Source organism: Taudactylus pleione, unplaced genomic scaffold (assembly GCF_031769625.1).
Source record: "Taudactylus pleione unplaced genomic scaffold, aTauple2 ptg000372l, whole genome shotgun sequence".
Lineage (NCBI taxonomy): Eukaryota > Metazoa > Chordata > Amphibia > Anura > Myobatrachidae > Taudactylus > Taudactylus pleione.
Genome location: NW_028284773.1, coordinates 15926137 through 15944269, shown reverse-complemented (window position 1 = coordinate 15944269; position 18133 = coordinate 15926137). Strand labels below are relative to the sequence as shown.

The 18133-nt window shown below is 42.3% G+C and overlaps 1 protein-coding gene across 1 annotated transcript in view; it reads right to left on the bottom strand.

The window, feature by feature from the left end:
• The window catches only part of LOC148508308 (putative cation-transporting ATPase 13A4), a 131808-nt gene that overhangs the window by 80665 nt on the left and 33010 nt on the right, over positions 1-18133 (bottom strand). The window contains exons 6-12 of the mRNA XM_088444763.1: positions 11287-11356; positions 9613-9747; positions 7473-7545; positions 4493-4624; positions 3996-4166; positions 1494-1651; positions 341-529 (exon numbers count right to left, since the gene is read on the bottom strand). Of these exons, the coding sequence (XP_088300889.1) occupies positions 341-529; positions 1494-1651; positions 3996-4166; positions 4493-4624; positions 7473-7545; positions 9613-9747; positions 11287-11356 (928 nt within the window). The remainder of the gene's footprint in view (positions 1-340; positions 530-1493; positions 1652-3995; positions 4167-4492; positions 4625-7472; positions 7546-9612; positions 9748-11286; positions 11357-18133) is intronic.

The window sequence follows — 18133 nt, the reverse complement described above, 5'->3', positions numbered from 1 at the left end:
TTTATTAAACTTTTTATTTTTTCACTGTATCACACTGGGGTGACACCACTTGGTCCATGCTTTCTTTGGTGCTCAGAAATTATATATATATATTCCCATTAAAAGGTAGGAGACATGCAGATTGGGTTGTCTTATAGGGCTAGCCCATATTGGAGAAAGTTTTAGAGACATTACTGATCTATAATGGTTCCAGATCACCATCAGAGAACAGTTGCAGACAAAGATTGGTTCAGGTGGCATTATTATTAAATACACTGCCTAGCCACCATATCTACAGACTTTGCATGACAGGACATATACAATATATTGAGTTGGCAAGTTGTTGAACCATAACTCTTACCTTATCAAAGCAAACCAGATTTATTCTCCCACACACATTGATTCTCTGCGGACTAATGCAAAATATTTTTTTTCTCTTGAGTCGTTTCTGAGTGTATATGATGGCTATTGCCACAGCAGCGGGAAGCACTGGCGGTATTGCACATGTGATTGCAATTAATGACTTGACAATAATATCGCGTACAGTTTCCTGAAACACACAGCATTATAAAACAAAGATTAAACTGTATTGTTATAAACAGATGTGTCCTTATACACCTATGTTCTAATCACACCAAACAGTGGCGTCACTAGGGGGGTGCAGGTTGTCACTCTCCAAGGGGGTGACACCAGAATTCGGGCTCGTCCTCAGTGATAGGGAGCCAGGCACTGCACACTAATATCACAGTGCAATGCCTGGCGCCAGGTCACTGAGGAGGAGCTGGCAGTGTAGGGAGAGTCTCTTGAGGCAGCCTGGCATCTCTGGGAGTGGTGGGCATACCCCCATAGTGCTGTAACTAGGGGTGTGCTGTGAGGCCATGCCCCCTCCCAGCAAGGTCACTCCTCAACAAAACCACATTGCAATCATACACTGACCACTGGGGCTGGCAGTATTTGTACTTTTGTGTGCAACTACCTTAAGTCTCAAGGCCGTGTAAAAATGATCCTGATACAAGTGGCTGTGGCCATTATACCTGCTATGTTTCCTTATACTTAATCTGCGACTAAAGTAGTAGCCTAGTTTCTCTGATGCACTGTTAACAGCTTTGCATGTGGCTATAATGTGAATAAGCTGCAAAATGTAGGAAAAAGTATGCTACGCTACTCATGGTAAAGCAGCTATGTTGCGCCAAATGTCTGGCAAAAAGATGCTAAGTGAATGAGGACACATCTGTAGTATAAATGACAATATGCAAAGAATACATAAGTGCTTGACTATCAAATTCTATATTTATGCTAGTCACTATTTTATTCTGCACCACTTCACATTGCACACTTCATTACAAAAGTATGGAGATGAACATTGCAAGATGATAAAAAGCATTTCATAGAGAAGTGACCATTGAAATGTTGGACTACTCAAAGAAGATTAAAAATACAGAATACACAGTATTGTATAAATACACTTTCATTTAAATTACTGATACATCTTATGTAAACTTTTGTTAAATTACCCCTTTAATGGCGAATACAACCACTGAGTATATAAAGCCAATCATGCCTATCCCAAATAGGCACATCAGAAACCTAGTAGCATCTCGGTACAGCTTGAAATTCATAGGTTTGGGATACAGAATTGATCGCACCATATCTCCTTTGGCTGTGTTGAAACCTGCATTGAAACACCAAAAACAGTCAAAAGTCCCCACTGGGACTATATAACATATTTCAAAAACAGTTGACATGGTGTAAGGCTAAATGTTGCTTTTAGTGTTTTTGTGATATCATGGCTTAAAGCTTCCTGTAACAGTTTTAAGGCATAAACCCTAAACCATCATAACTTCCTTGATTTATATTAGCAGTGCAGATTAATTTTCAAATGGAGGTGGAGGCTAATTATTATTTTTTTTAAAGTGCTTCTCAAATTGGTTCATCAAATTGCATCTAAAGTCTGAAAATCATTAAACTTTAGAAAGAATGAAAAATGTGAGCAAGTTGAACAGATTTGCCCATGTTTAAGCTTAATGTATACGTTTAACACTTTTTTAATGTAACTGACGAACATCAAATGCATTCACAATCTTTGAACACTAATCACAAACTTGTACTCAAAACAAATTTGCATAAACTCAAGAATGTACTGTGTACATATTTCAAACTACATTTAATATTTTGCAATTAAATGTAATTGCTGCTTACCTGGTACTATTAGTAGTAGATAAAGACATTGTGGGAAGTCCACAACTGAGCCCTTTCCTGGACATAAAGTCAAGCAACAATTCAAATATACTGTATATTATTGGGGCTCGATCAAGTATTACAAGATGGATCTGCACCATGTTGTTTCTTCTTGTAAGATCAGCACTGACCAATGTCCTTCCCTAAATAGTTTTATTTACAAATTGTCTGCACTAGATATTACTTATGTGCATGGTATGACGAGGCGGTGCTTCTACTTGTAGCATTCTAGTTGCCCACCTATAATTGAATATCAGCATTGCATGAAGGTTAAGATGGGTACACACTGACAGATATATTGGCCAATCAATTGAATGGCCAATATATCTGGTGCTCGTCTGCCAGTGTGTACCAGCGATATGTCTGTGAACAACGTAATTCACAGACATATTGCGTCGGCTGTGCTGCACAGCCAATTGTAGATATATCTGCAGATATATCTGTCCATCAGCAAGTGTGTACGGGCGATCAGCCGATCGCCCGTACACATGCAGCAGTAGCCGAGGAGAGGGGGTCGTGGCGCTAACCTCGGCCAATGGGATTCTCTGCTGCCTGGAAGGTGATGGTCATTCAGTGTATATCACCGACCATCATCTACAGATATATCTGCAGGTCACTTGATCTGCAGATATATCTTTGCAGTGTGTACCCACCTTAAGACTCACCCTAAAGTTTACATTAAAAAACTTAGTGAAGTAAGTTAATTTAATGAATACATTACACTGTTCAAGTGTAAGTTCTTTAGATAAGTTTAACATATAGAGACATATTCAGTTATCTGCAGTCATTTATTTTTTTACAGTGGCTGTAATTAACGTGCCTATCGTGCCTAATTTTCACTTAGATTGGCTATGCGCGCTTCGGAAATGGAAAAAGCATTTGCATGGTAATCCAGGCTGTTAATAGCTGTGTTAAGTGTATAGTGAAATAGAAAAAAATCAGCCTGCACTCTAAAAAAGAGCAAATAAATATGGCTAATAGTATAGATAATAGTGGCCATTAGGTAATGTTTGGGGTTCAAATGGATGATTTTTAATAACAGTTTAAACATTATAGAAAGAAGGTTTTTTTTCCTGCAAATAAACGTTCTACATTAATTTGAGGCGCATAAGAATGCAAGTTGATTTTTGTGTCATTTTAAGCAACTTAAAAAGCCCTGTCCCACATATTTGAACCCATTATTCTGCATTTTGCAGAATATCAACCCAAATATGACATGTAATTATTGGTTAAATTAAGCCAAGTAAAAACTAATAAGTGCCTAATTAATCATTTTGGGGAGGTCCCAGGGGCCGAACATTTTTACCTTAAAATAACTAACTATTTTCCCAATGTTTTCGCCTACTGAAAATTACAGTGGCTAAATTTGCTTGACTAATTGAATATGAAAAAACTTGCAGTCGGCCACGTTAACTTGCACTTCGGGTAAACGCAGCTAATAGAATATGCCCCTTAATGTTCTTTTATTTATTTCCTTTTAGTTAATTTAAAAACAGCTATGCTACATAGGAGTGTTTGTCAACACACTAACATTTAATAATGCCCTCTGTGTTCTTTTCCCATTTCTAACTGCAGACAACTATTTGGAATGCAAAAGAAGCCGTTTTAGTCAAGAATGGGGAACAAGCTGGATACTGTACATTTAGGTGCAATGAAATCATACATAAACCCTGGAGATGTCCCCTGGTGCATTTCAGCTCTTCCTAATAAGTAGCTCTGAAATAGTTCTCTATGCAGAAACACACACTAAGAACGTATTACAGATATAAGTCACAAACCAGTGTGCATAACAACAGCTGTTACAGGAGCAGAACCGGATGGCGTTGTCTGAATGACTTCAGTCCCGCAGAAGAGCACATGTCTTTTGTAATCTTCCCCGCTATGTTCTTTCCATGGAGTGCAGTTTGTCACATGGTCAAGGGGTGTTTTTGTGACCGGGATACTTTCTCCTAATGAAAGACCATGTTACATAAACAATAATAAATATTCTGTGTGTTTTGTTAACATTTTTTATATTAAGAAAAAACAAACGATATTATGACTATGTTACAATGTTATTACACATGGCAAAACACACAAGGTTGGCTTATGTGGTGTGTAAATGCCAATGAAATATACTGAAATATTCGGGTACAACCCAGCTTGTTTATATTAATCTTAAAATTATTTCCAGGCATCTACACCTGGAGCCATTCATCTACCTGTTAGGTTAAAGAATAATTATTTCAGCAAACAGAACAACACTAACACGTATATAGAGCACAGACATAATTACCTGTCAGCATGCCTTCATTCACAACACAACTACCTCTTAGCAGGAGGCAGTCACAGGGGAGGAAAAACTTTTTCCCAGTGAGAACTATTAGATCACCGGGAACCAAGTGCCTAGATTCCATCTCATAATTATCTAAAAATAAATATAATTTAATGAGACAAAGTGGCAAAAAAGAGGAGCATGGAAAGCTTTTATATCAGGGGCTATTTATTACAGTTGAGCATTAAGTAGGTCTTTATTTTAATATCCCCATCATTAATGACACAGTTCAAAAACTACTCTTTGGACATTTTTCTTTATCCCACTATCATGCATTCCTATGGGAATGAGGCAGCCAGATGTGAAGTGAGGCACGGGGGGCACCACAATAGCCTCATTATGGCCCCACCCCCACCATATAAAGTTGTCACTCCTCTTCCCGGCGTGTAGGAGAGACACTGGAAATGTGTAGGTAGCCTTGACATTCCAAGTGAGTAGGTAATAAAAGAAAAATTTTATAAAATTATGAAGAATATTGGTAGACTACTGGTTGCAATAAATTAGATTCTGACAAATCCATTTGTCAAATTTGAATTATGTCTAGTTCTACTACTGATATTTATTTGTACCGTATTCTTCAGTATTATTTACTTTTCTCTTGACAATTCATTTTCAAATAAAATTCCAGAAATTGTGAAATTATCACTTCAAAGAATTATAATCTTTCAAAAAGTTGATTCAGTAATATTCTAATTTTAAGTGGTTTGTGCAATAACAGTATGTGCTTGAGGGGGGTTTACAAATCATGTAACAAGTCAATGAACGATATAATCACGGTTGAGGCTTTGCCTCCCAACCTCAACAATCTAAAAATAAATTATGATTATTTTGGTTTATCTGCATTCAAGTAGACAATTCAACTTGAAATCTGTTCTTTTACATGGGCAAGACAGAATAGTATAAAGACAAAAAAGGAAACAGCGCTAGTGGATATTATCATCTTAAAGATCAATTAAAATCCCATATGCAATATATAATAAATATATAAACACATTTAATAATATTTAAAATTTATCTTTGACAGTGTAATTATATACATTAAAATATATGCATGCACCGGTTATTACACAGGAACATTGTTTTATTCTCACACTACCATATCATCTAATGGTGTGTTTGACAGGACTTTGGAACTACTTTCAAAGTTAACTGGAATAGAGGATACACTGCTCTTTTATTCAAAGGTTCAATGCTAATGTGTTCATTCATACATGCATATATTTTAATGTATATGATTACACTGTCAGATACATTTTAAATGTGTTTTATATATTGACCAAGACACATATGGGATTTTAATTGACCTTAAGGAGATAATACCCACCAGCGCTGTTTCCTTTTTTCTCTTTTGACTTTCTTATTAGGGAGTTTAACACTCTACTCTTAACAGTTGCTTGTTGCCCAAGCCTTGCTGCCACTCAGATTATTTAAGACAGAATAGCGTGCCTACTCTACGCAATACTAGCAGACAGTACTAATATGGATGCTCCTCATTTAACAATTGAGTTCCGTACATACGACTAGGTCATTAAACAAATTGGTCATTAAGCGAGGAGCCGCAGTGCAGCCAGGAAGTAGCAGGGCTTGGGCATAGAGAGATGGGCGCCTGTGTGTGCCCCACCTCCTCCGAGAGCATGCCTCCTCCCTCACGGCAGACAGAGTCTACTGTATGTCCCGCACCACAGCCACGCACCCTCTAACGTTGGGGTGTGTCATAGAATGTACTTTAATGTTTTAGTTAGTGCTTGACTTGTTTCCAACTGGTCGGACTGGGGTCGTAAGTCTGAGTGGTTGATAAACAGGTAGGTCGTTAAGTGAGGAGCATCTGTATTGTTACTATTCACATAGACAAAAGAAAGGGAATGAAGACTCTTGTTTGGGGGCACTACTTGTTGTGAAATCTGATAATATTAAAACTTAACATTTATTATTATTATTATTATTATAAAATTAGGCTGGACATACAGTAAACATATATGAAATAACAAGTGGGAGTCTTTAACAAGATCCTCCTTGAGTGCGATTACTGTAGGTGCCCTGTTGCGATAATAAAAACTTTTGCACAGTATCAGGTTTGTTAAATATAGCAATAACCCAGCAATTAAATGTTGCCAAAGTTGCATACACCTTATAGTATTTGCATATACCAGAACCAATTCATATAAATAGAAACAATTCTGTGACACAGGCAGATTGCGACATAAAAATGATACTTGTCAATGTCTGGTACTTCATTCACAGTTTGCACACATAAACCTTCCAATTAATAAATTTGCCCTTTGGGAAATGCCACTTTCTGCTTGTTTTCACATCTGTTATGGATTGACCAAATGTATTAAATATGTAATGCAGGACCATAGGCTTATTTATAATGGGTGCAGGGTGTACGGTGCACACAGGCCCCTGGGTCCAGGTGTGCCCCACACCACGCACCCTGCACCCAAAATATATTTTGGTTTATATATTTACCTTGTTCAGGCAAGCAGATACCCCCTCCTCCGCGATATCAACTTCCCAGTGACATCTACAGGAAGATGGCGATGCACAGTGAAAGCAAAGACCCTTGTACTCTGCCAGAGACTTTGATCTCTTGTGGGCATGCACCATCTTCCTGAATATCACTGGGAAGATGGCTCCGCAGAGTAGGAGAGGCCTGATACCTAGTAGAAACCCATGCAAAAATGTGGAGTACATACAAGCTCCATACATATAGGACCCTGGCCTGGGCGAGATTTAAAATCATAACCCTAGTTGCTGTGGGCAGCAATGCCAATCACTGTTCTACTGTGTTGCCCATTTCATTCAAACTCATTCTTTCACTTGTTCTTATTAATATATAATGAAAGGGAACTACAAACATGCTTTATTCAAGCAGTGAATAACAGTGGGATTGATACATTAATATGGTCCTCTGTGTTTTCCATACTGCAAATAGACTTACCCCCATTGCTGGTGTGGACAGTCACCACTGCACTGTTATTAGACTCCACCAGAGCTTTGAGTTTCACAGATTGCTGTACATGATACAAGTGCACAGTGGTTAAATCTAAAGCACAACCTAAGGGTGGGTACACACCTAAACGACTGGCAATCGTGCCGATGTTCAGGGCTATTGGCCTTTACCCTGGACATCGCATGCTTTCCAGTACACACTTAAAAGATTTAATGAAAGACGGAACGATCACCGTTCTGTCCTACAGTAATATGTACAGGCTCACATGCGATATCGTGTGATTGGCCATGCTGCGTGAGCGCGCAAATCGGGCATACACACTGCACAATATGCCCGATTTGTCGTGCCGATATCGTCCTGGTGTGTTTGGCCAAATCGAAACGACAAATCAGGTATGCCGTGCAGTGTGTATGCCCGATTTGAGCACTCCCGCGGTCGCATGCGATATCGTGTGATTAGCCGTGCTGCGCATGTGAGGCTGTACAAATTAATGAAGGACTGAACAGTGATCATTCCATCTTTCATTAAATCTTCTAAGTGTGTGCCAGCAATGATGCAATGTCCAAGGTGAAGGCAAATTGCCCTGAACATCGGCACGATTGCCGGTCGTTTAGCTGTGAACCCACCCTCAGATAGATCTTGAGATAAGCATGACTAGTAGGTTATTAAGGTTAATTACTTACACAAGGCTATGTGAAGTCATCCTATCTAAATCCAGAAGTCCAGTTAGCCCCCTTATTGTACATACACTTGCCCTAGGCAGCAACATTATATTACGGAAAAGTCTCCCTCCACTGTACTCTATAAATGCATGGGATATTTTATCTAGACATAGAAAATTTTATCTAGAATTACATTATCCAAAAATAAAAACAGAAAATAAAACAGAAAGTAAATAGCAAATGACTTCATTTTGGTGAGAATAGAAATCATGATTCCTAACTCCTACAGTCACTGTGATTATCATGGGATGTAGTCGGTATCCCAACAGCAGTCTGAATGCTGGCTCCAGAATCCTGACCACTGACATCCCAACTAGTACTAGGGTTAGGGTTAACTTTAGGGTTAGGGGTTAGGGTCAGGCACTAGGTGGTGGGTCAGAATTTGGCTGCGGGAGGGGAGGGTTAGGGTTAGGCTGCAGGAGGGGAGGGTTAGGCTGTGGGAAAGGTGGGTTAGGGTAAAGTTTAGAATTACTTACAAAATTCTGTCGGAATGCTGCCGGTATTCTGACTGTCGGCATCCTGACTGCCGGGATCCCGTACCCAACCCATTGTTATTGCTAAACAAATCAATGGGTGGGAATTCAATTCAATATGATGGACATAAATTGCAGTTGAGGAATGCAAATTACATTAATTTACATCAGAAGCTTTGCCTCAAATACCTATCGAGGTCAGCAGGAAAACTGGTGATATTGAAGTTACCATAATTGGCAGATATGTGCATAGCTGGGCATTACGGCGATGTCCGGCAGTGCATCACGCTGAATTGAATTTCCTCTAATGAGGGGAGATAGGAGGGTAATGGTGGGAAACACAGAGGCAATTTTAAAGTATATGTTTTAATATACTGTACTGTTGTCACAGTGAAGCTACTTCTTTAGAAATACACAAATCCCAGGAATTCTAGGTATTGTATATGTGCAATAATATTTTTGTGTTATTATTTAAAACACTGAAATATTATATTTTTTATCATTATCCCTACACTTGTTATTATTATTAGTAATAGTAGTAGTTATAGTAGTAGTTGTAGTAGTAGGAGTAGCTATATGAATGTTATATTATTGACTACTAGTAATTGTTAGTCAGAGCCGTAACTAGACTTTTTGGTGCCCTGTGCCAGAGAGAGCATTGGCACCCCCCCCCATTTTTTAAACAGGGACATAAGATAGTGCACCTGAAAAAGGTCCATGGCCTCATGGGGAAGGGATAGGGAAGAGATAGGGGAGGCCAGGAGACGTTGGGGATAACAGAAGAGGAAGCTACAAGTGAGAATGACAATAAACAGGAAAATTGACAGCCCAAACAGCGCCCCCTGCCCTGCGGTGCCCTTCATCATGGCACAGGGTGCACTACCCTAGTTACGGCCCTGTTGTTAGTATTATAGTAAAATAAACATACAATACCCGTCTGAGATCATAAACAGTCAGAATGATGGAAAGCACGGTAAGCACTATAATAACTATAGAGTATTCAATGTATCCTTCCGCTATCCACAGACTAAGAGTGGCGGCTTGAAACAGATAATAAGGATTTAAAACCTAGTAAAAACAAGAATAAACATAGATAGATACAATGGAAGTAACTGCTATTGATCTATGAAATATGTTGCTTCACATTATATAATGTTACAAAAGTGATTCACAAATGGCAAATTAAATAGAAAAATAAAAGTAAGAAAAGAGTAAAGCTTTGGAAGGAGGTATTGTAATAGAATAGGGAACCAAGGTCCTTGAGCTATTACTACATTAAGAAGCAAAGTGCATACATAGTTACAACATTAGACATAGAAAAAATAGTTCTAACACATTGCAAAAATGAAAGTATAGGCTTAAATTCATATGATCGGAAAGGGCATGTAATGAAAGAAAACTGCAGAGAAAATATGTGGAATATATTTATGTAATTGAATAAAATCCTACATTTCTGAATTGACTAAGGAAAGAAAAGGGGCAGACAATGCTAAAAAATTTTTAATAATTTGTGTACTGAAGTAGATAATAGGGAGTAGCATAACATAAAATTAACAAATTAAAATGTCTTATTTATCACTGTCTTGTGGTTATGAGAGTTCCTTTAATATGGGTTTATGGACTTAGGGCCTGATTCAGAGCCGGACGCTCTGACAGAGCGCTCGCTCTGAATCAGGGCCGTCCTTCTGAAGTTTTAGAGCGGCCTCCTGGCCGCTTGTATAGCTGTGGGTGACAACCCACAGCTATAGCGAGCAGCCAGGAAGATGGTCGCAATGGTCAAGACCATCGCGACCATCGTGCTTACGATGAGACCCTTGTGGTAGGGTCTCGTTGCAGCAAGCCCTGGAGTGCTTTTGGCTCTATCAGAGCCAAAAGCACTCCCACTGACATCACTTGTGATGTCAGTGGGGCCGGCCCCAGACAGTAGGCGTTCCCATGGGCCAGCCACGTTCCCGTGTGGCCAGCTATGCCCCCGGCACGCCCCCACCAGACAGTAGGCGTTCCCATGGGCCAGCCACGTTCCTGTGTGGCCAGCCATGCCCCCGGCACGCCCCCACCAAAGGGGGCGTGCTGTCACTCACCATCGACAGCACGCCCTCTTTGTAGCGAGACCCATAGCGATGGTTTGGCCATCGCTATCCGTGTCTCGCGCATGCGCACGACTGAGCCGGGTCTGTCGTGCGCATGCGCACTGGGCCAACATCGACCCGCTTGCGAGCGCTCAGCGCTCGCGAGCGGGTCTGAATCAGGCCCACTATTCCTTACTCTGGAACTTTGCGCAAAAGCTGTGGGTGGTCACCCACAGCTTAGCGAGCGGCCAGGAGGCCGCAAAAGAAAAAAAACGCCCTGATTCAGAGCGAGCGCTCTTCAAGAGCGTCCGGCTCTGAATCAGGCCCTCAGTTCCTGAACCTCTCATTAATTATGGCGTAATGTCCTGGGCCAAAATGTAGTTTCAATAAGATAAGTTTTATTTTAAAGTCTATTTTTCCAGAAAAATAGGCCTGTGTGCACTTATCATATGGTACTAGTTACTTTGTGTAATACTGTAATATTTTTACTAAAGATGATTTAAAAAAATATATTTTCTAGAAAAGCGTGTAAAGTAACCTCTTTGAAGAGCAGTTTCCATACTGGTACAATTTCAATTTCAATGGTATTTTGTCCACAAATGTTCTTCCTGGAAAAAGAGAGTCCACATACATTATAAATACAGTAGACAACACATCTCTATTACATTCAGAAGACAAATGAGGGTCATTAACATATCAGCGTAAACCTAATTCTATTATATGCAAATGTGACTATTTGTCTGTCTTGTACATACAGAGGTGTACACCACATTTTTGTACATTTCCCCATAAAATCACTTGGCGACTACTTCTGCTCAGTTGCATGTCCATATGAAAATATGGGGTCTATTTACTAAGACGCTGTGTTAATGCCACTCCTGCTACCGCTGCGAAGCAGGAGCTGGCTAACGCAGCACTTACTAAAAATAGACCAGCCGTGGAGGGTGAACGTTAAGTCACCCCCTCGGCAGTAACAGCTGACAGTGACACTCCCTTCCCCTGACAGCCCTGTGTGTGACTCACCATCTCCAGGCTCCGTCCGGCAGCAGCAGCAGTGACTTTTTTTTTTTAAACAACTTGATTTAAAAACGGCCAACCTGACACAGCTGAAGTCCTGCTTTTCCAGTGAGGAGAAGCAGATAACGGCAGCTACAAGAGGCGATATCAGCGCTGGAGAAGTCAGCAGACGTTAAGTGACTTCTCCTCTTAGTAATACCTGGGACACTTAGCGCTGCCATAGGTGTTTATTGCAGCGCTAAGTGCCCCAGGTCCAGTGCGATATTGTACTTAGCGCTGGCAGGCTACAGGCAGAGAAAATCCCTTTAGTACATACTGAGAAGCGGCATGTACAGGGATTTTCTCTGCCTCTAGCATTTTTTACCCCTTTTCTCCCCTTAGTACATAGGGGGTCATTCAGACCCGCTCGTGAGCGTCAGAACGCTCGCAAGCGAGTCGATGTTCCCCACTGCGCATGCGCACGATGGAGGGAGCTCCGTCGTGCGCATGCGCGAAACACGGGGAGCGACGGACTTTCCATCGCTCCGGGTCTCGCACCAAAGGGGGCGTGCTGTTGATGTTGATTGACAGCACGCCCCCTTTGGTGGGCGTGCTGGGGGCGTGCCTGCCAGACGGAGGCGTTCCCATGGGAACACCTACCGTCTGAAGCCGGCCCCACTGACATCACTAGTGATGTCAGTGGGAGTGATTTTGGCTCTGATAGAGCCAAAATCACTCCTGGGCTTGTGGCTGGGAGATCCTACCGCAGGGTCTCCGTCGCAAGTCCGATGGTCGTGATGGTCAAGACCATCGCGACCATCTTTTTGGCCGCTCGCATATGCTGTGGGTGGTCACCCACAGCTATACGAGCGGCCAGGAGGCCGCTCCATTTTCATGGAGGAGGGCCCTGATTCAGAGCGAGCGCTCTGGTCAGAGTGTTCAGCTCTGAATCAGGCCCATAGACCCCTCTATCTGGTAGACAGTGTAAAAAATATCCCTACTATGTCAGGGCTACTAGCCCCTTAACACTGACACCTCCATTGAACTTTACTTTTCTTATCAAACACACCAATTTATATTCTAAATAGATTATGAGATCGAGGGAACGTTGTAACTGTCTTGCATACCAGCTAATAGTTCAATCTCTACTTCCAGCAAGGATGTGTAAAATAAAGGCTCTGTTGCCCCTACAACAGAATATGCCCATAAATGTGCTCTCCATCACTTCATGGCTAAAATACAGTATGTTGTCGCACAAAACAAAATCTAATCTTTCAATGTGGACACAACATGAGGTGCACAAGTGCTTCTAGGTCTCATGTAACAAGGAGCTCACAATTGGACCTATGTCTGCTAGCTCCGCCTATCAGAAGATTGAGAGATCCATAGGTTTGCTCCGAGGTTCGATGGTGTGGCCGGTGTCCGCTTGATGGAGCACCTTTGTGTGCACCACAGCAGATTAGAGCTGCACCAGGTGGACATCTTAATAGACAGCCCATCAGCTGCAGCATTAGACAGCCCATCAGCTGCAGCATTAGCATAATTTCGCAGTAACACCTCAGGCAAATAAATCAAAACACAACCAAAGGAAAATTATTAATGAATAGAAATTCCACATTTTATGACACCATGGTTGCTTGAGCAGAAATATCCAACTTAGTCCAGCAAACATGATTTACAACTCCTTGGAGTTTAACTGGCTAACCTATAATTACCTATTGCATTGAAACCTATGAGGATATGCCAGTTAATGGAGAAGTTAGAAGTATAGATATTAGGCACTGGGAAATAGGTGCAGCTCAGTCTGGAGAGAGGTTAGCAAAGTACAACACAGAGGCCCTGATTCAGAGCCGGACGCTCTGACAGAGCGCTCGCTCTGAATCAGGGCCGTCCCTCTGAATTTAAGAGTGGCCTCCTGGCCGCTCGCATAGCTGTGGGTGACCACCCACAGCCATAGCGAGCGGCCAAAATGATGGTCGCGATGGTCAAGACCATCGCGACCATCGGGTTTGCGACGAGACCCTTGCGGTAGGGTCTCGTTGCCGCAAGCCCTGGAGTGCTTTTGGCTCTATCAGAGCCAAAAGCACTCCCACTGACATCACTTGTGATGTCAGTTGTTCCGGCCCCAGACGGTAGGCGTTCCCATGGGGACACCTCCGTCTGGGCAGCCACGCCCCCGGCACGCCCACCAAACGGGGCGTGCTGTTAATCATCATCGACAGCATGCCCCCTTTGGTGCGAGACCCATAACGACGGCTTGGTCGTCGTTATACGGGTCTCGCGCATGCGCATGACGGAGCCACCTCTGTCGTGCGCATGCGCACTTGGCCAACATCGACCCGCTTGCGAGCGCTCAGCGCTCGCGAGCGGGTCTGAATTAGGCCCAGAGTCCAGAAGAAGAGGACAATGAACATAAGCTTGTGCAGGAGGAATTTTTTTTTATATGTCTTAAGGAAGCATAAAGAAGTATAATTATAACTAGTATATATATGTCACTACTGTGTATAACGTATTCTGTAATATTTGATTTGCCTGTAAATAAAATATCAGTTAATCAGAGCTTGAACTTTGCGTTTGAACTCACTGGAATCATAGTTTCATAATTCAGACGTATGCATGTATATGCATATATATATATATATATATATATATATAATATGATAAAACATATGTTAATTGAACTTTATCTATAGCTCCATCTTCAATAAATGGCAACCCAGGTATAAATATAACATATATAAAAGATTCCTCTACAAATGGCGCAGCTAAATCATATCTGCCCCCAGTCTCTTGTCTTAGATTATTATCTTTGTCGCACTGCTATAATATGCATATCCACTTGTGGTGTACAGGCTGTGCGTACTTTGTGCTTACATCACATTAGCAGTGTGGAAAAGACACAAAAAGGGCGTAATTTGAGGGTAGGTGTATGTGGACACATCTGCACTCTGTATGTTAAGAAAGACACAAACCACAAAATTTCGTTTGAAGCTGAAAACATTACTAAGCATAATACACTTATAATGAGCGCAGTTATTATTTACAGATCAAGGCGGCAAAAATCATAATTAATGATATGATGAGGCACTATTATTTTATGATATTAAAATAACACATGGGGCAGAGCAGCCATCAGGGGGATGCAAGAGACACTCATGTATGGAGCCCCATCTGACAGGGGGCCCGCTGGTGCCAATGACCCAGGCAGATATCTGCACTGTGGAGCTAGAGTGGCATTTAAATGGGCCTTTCATGCACTAGTCTGATACTGCCCCTTTTTATTTTTATTTTCCTTTAACTTGCCCCCACATGGTGGACATTTGCCCTCCCCGATACACTTCAGTACAGGAGAGGGCACTGTGACATGCACGTGCTCTGGCCTCTATGGCTTCGCGCTACACCTCTGGGGAGCACTATTAATTGCTTACTAATAGGGGCAATAAAAAGGTATTTACTGTATGATTGGGAAATAATTATTATTTTATGACGTGCACATTATTTCTGGAGCCATTTCAAGATAATTGTTGTTTGCAGCCACTATAAATCCATTTTCAGAGTAAGCAATAATAAATAGGGAAGAATCCTCCAATCGTATAGTGTATTGTACAAATTTGTGATCTATTAGGCAAAATCTTTACCACTTGGGGCCTGATGCAGATCTGGATACAGTACCGATGTTTGCGCAGTTGAGCAATTATTGGTAGTCTGTGCATGCGTCTGAGTTGCATTGTGTATGTGTCAATTTACATTACCGTCGTCACTCACAGTGAGGCTTTATTTATAAAGTGATTGACAGGCAGGGATTGTTTGGGCGGCAACAGGGGTGTGTGATGCAAACACTGTTTTCAAGGCATGTCTCAGACTGCAACTGCCATCCCGTATGCAGTGAAAATAGCTCCGGAATCTCAGTCCCATTTGCATATTTTCACACAAATTTGCGGCTGCGGGAGCATTAGCGTCCAGCTCTGCATCAGGCACCTAGGGGTTATCTGAATAAGATATTTTTCCATAGTATGGAACATCAAGCCTAAAAACTACTAATCTATTTTTAAGAATTATCCATGTCTTTTCCAAACTGATATTATCTTTGCTGTATATATACCGCTTCTGTGTCCGTGGGATCGGGTAAGCAAATTATTATTTTGCCAAGCCCCAGGATGCCTACATGAACTAGAGGACCAACCAGCGCCAGGGAGTAGGTAAGTGTGTAGTGTGAGTGATTGTGTAATAAAAGACTACAACATTCGGTGTGTGTGTCATGTCAGGTCACAGTGGGGGCACAGTGGCCTACTGGCACTTGTGGTTCTACAAGTGCCACAAGGAGGGCTGGCTGGGTCCTGTAGTCCTACTGTGAAGAACAATGTTATTATTAAATCTTATCCATTACCCCTGCACCCTCCGTCACCAGGGGTGCAGTGCAGAGCCCTGGGCTTTCAGCACATGGCTGATTGATCCTCGGGGAAGGGGAGGACATTCTTTGTTGGGGGTCCCCACTTTCCGAAAATTGACAGCTCTGGGTTGACCAGTTTGGGACTGGAGAATGCTGTGGCAGGAGGGCCCCACACCCGGGAATGCAATTTCTGACAGACACAATTCTTACTAAATATACTCATAAGTTTCTGCTAACTGGCCTTTTCCCACTAAGCTGACACTGCTCCCATCCTGAATACAGCTCCTAAATAAATATTTGTTATTATGCTATCAGTGGTGTCGACCAGGCTTTGGAGAAACAGAAATGTGCGGTAATTCTGACAATCCCCAAACCTCATATTACCCTACCTAAGTTATTTAGGGAAATACAAATTTATTTATAGGGCCTGATACTGAGTCAGACGCAATGCCAATATTCACGGCGATGGTTGATGTTTTTCAACTGCGCATGCGTCTAAGTAGCTAAAAAGTCCCATAGCGCATGAGTCCAGCAGTGTATACGATCAGAGGGCCTGATTCCGAGATTTGCACTAATGCAATCGCAACTGCATTCTTCTCCGGATTGCAGTTACTAAAATATATAGCTGAGCTTGGGGACTCCCACTGCTGCCTTCTCATAACTGTCCCATGACCTACAACAGCGTAAGCACCGGTAATATCGACACACAACAGTCAGCCATGCAGTATGTGAGTCAAGTCTGACCAGCTCTCCTGTCACGCAGTAAGCTCTCATGCTGTGTAGGAGATCTCAATGGCTAATTTATGCACGCCAATGCAACAGTGTTTAAATGTTCCGATACACCTACGTTTTTCTAGCCCCCCCCCCATTAACACCCCCAAATGCTGACTAGTCTTTATCTGTGTATTTGCAATGAAATTGCTGAGCATGTGCAGTGCAGCTTTCGTGTATTCACTATGGCAAACAATTGCTCAATCTGTGTAAATATCGGCTTTGTGTAAATCTCTGAATAACGGCCAGAGCTGCAGTAGTTATTGAGTCGCACGGTCTCAATAATGTATAGAAAATGTATTGGCCGTACCTGGGCGGTGAATGGGAGGTGGCTATTCAGACGCATGTAGTTGTACAACCTCAGGGACGTGTTATGAGAGTGTTAAGGGCTGTGTGGAATAACTGGTTGCGAGCTCTGGGCCTGATTCAGCAGAGAACGGAATTGCAGAGTGACACACAAGCAGCTTTGCAATTCAGTCCTTGCTAAAATGCAAATGCAGCAGGAGGTGTGTGACACCCCCTGCTGCATCTGCGATCCCAGCGCTGCGACCGAGGTTACAGCCTGGGATCACCATCGCTGCCATCGTTCATGATGTTGGAGGGCACCGGCAAGCTGAGTAAACCTCAGATTATGCAGGCTGAGAGGCATCCGAGGTCAGGAATCGACGTCTGTGAACGCAGACCCTGGCGTTGTCATTCCTGGAAAACACGGGTGGCACTCCCCCATTTCCAGGAATGCAGGCCATCTCCATTGCCACACCCAGACCTCTCTAGCTGTGGCAGACTCTTCCTGTACATGTTATGACTAAAATTCTCAAAAACATACATCGAGTTTAAGACAAACAGAGTGATTGCATGAGAACGGCGTGGGTTAAACTTCGAGTCTGGGGGCTGGCTTAGGTAACACCATGTGACTTAGTTTGCCCTATTAGGATAGGTGTGTGTGTTTTAACTTGGTATGTGAGGCTGTGTGGGCTGAGACTAAGCCTCTGTTGTTACTGTCTTCCCACCCTCCCTCCCTATGTGGATTCAGTGGGATTGTCTGTGGTTAGCTGTTTTCTGTGGCGGGAAAGAACGGCAGGTCACCACTTGGGGTGCAAGTCTCTTTCAGTTTGTGGTATTATGGTCTTTTGGTGCGCTCACCCTCTTTGACTTGTAAGTTCGCTGGATCACCCTGCCGGGGATAGCGTCATCACCCTTCCGAGTGGGTAGTCATGTTGGAGGGTTG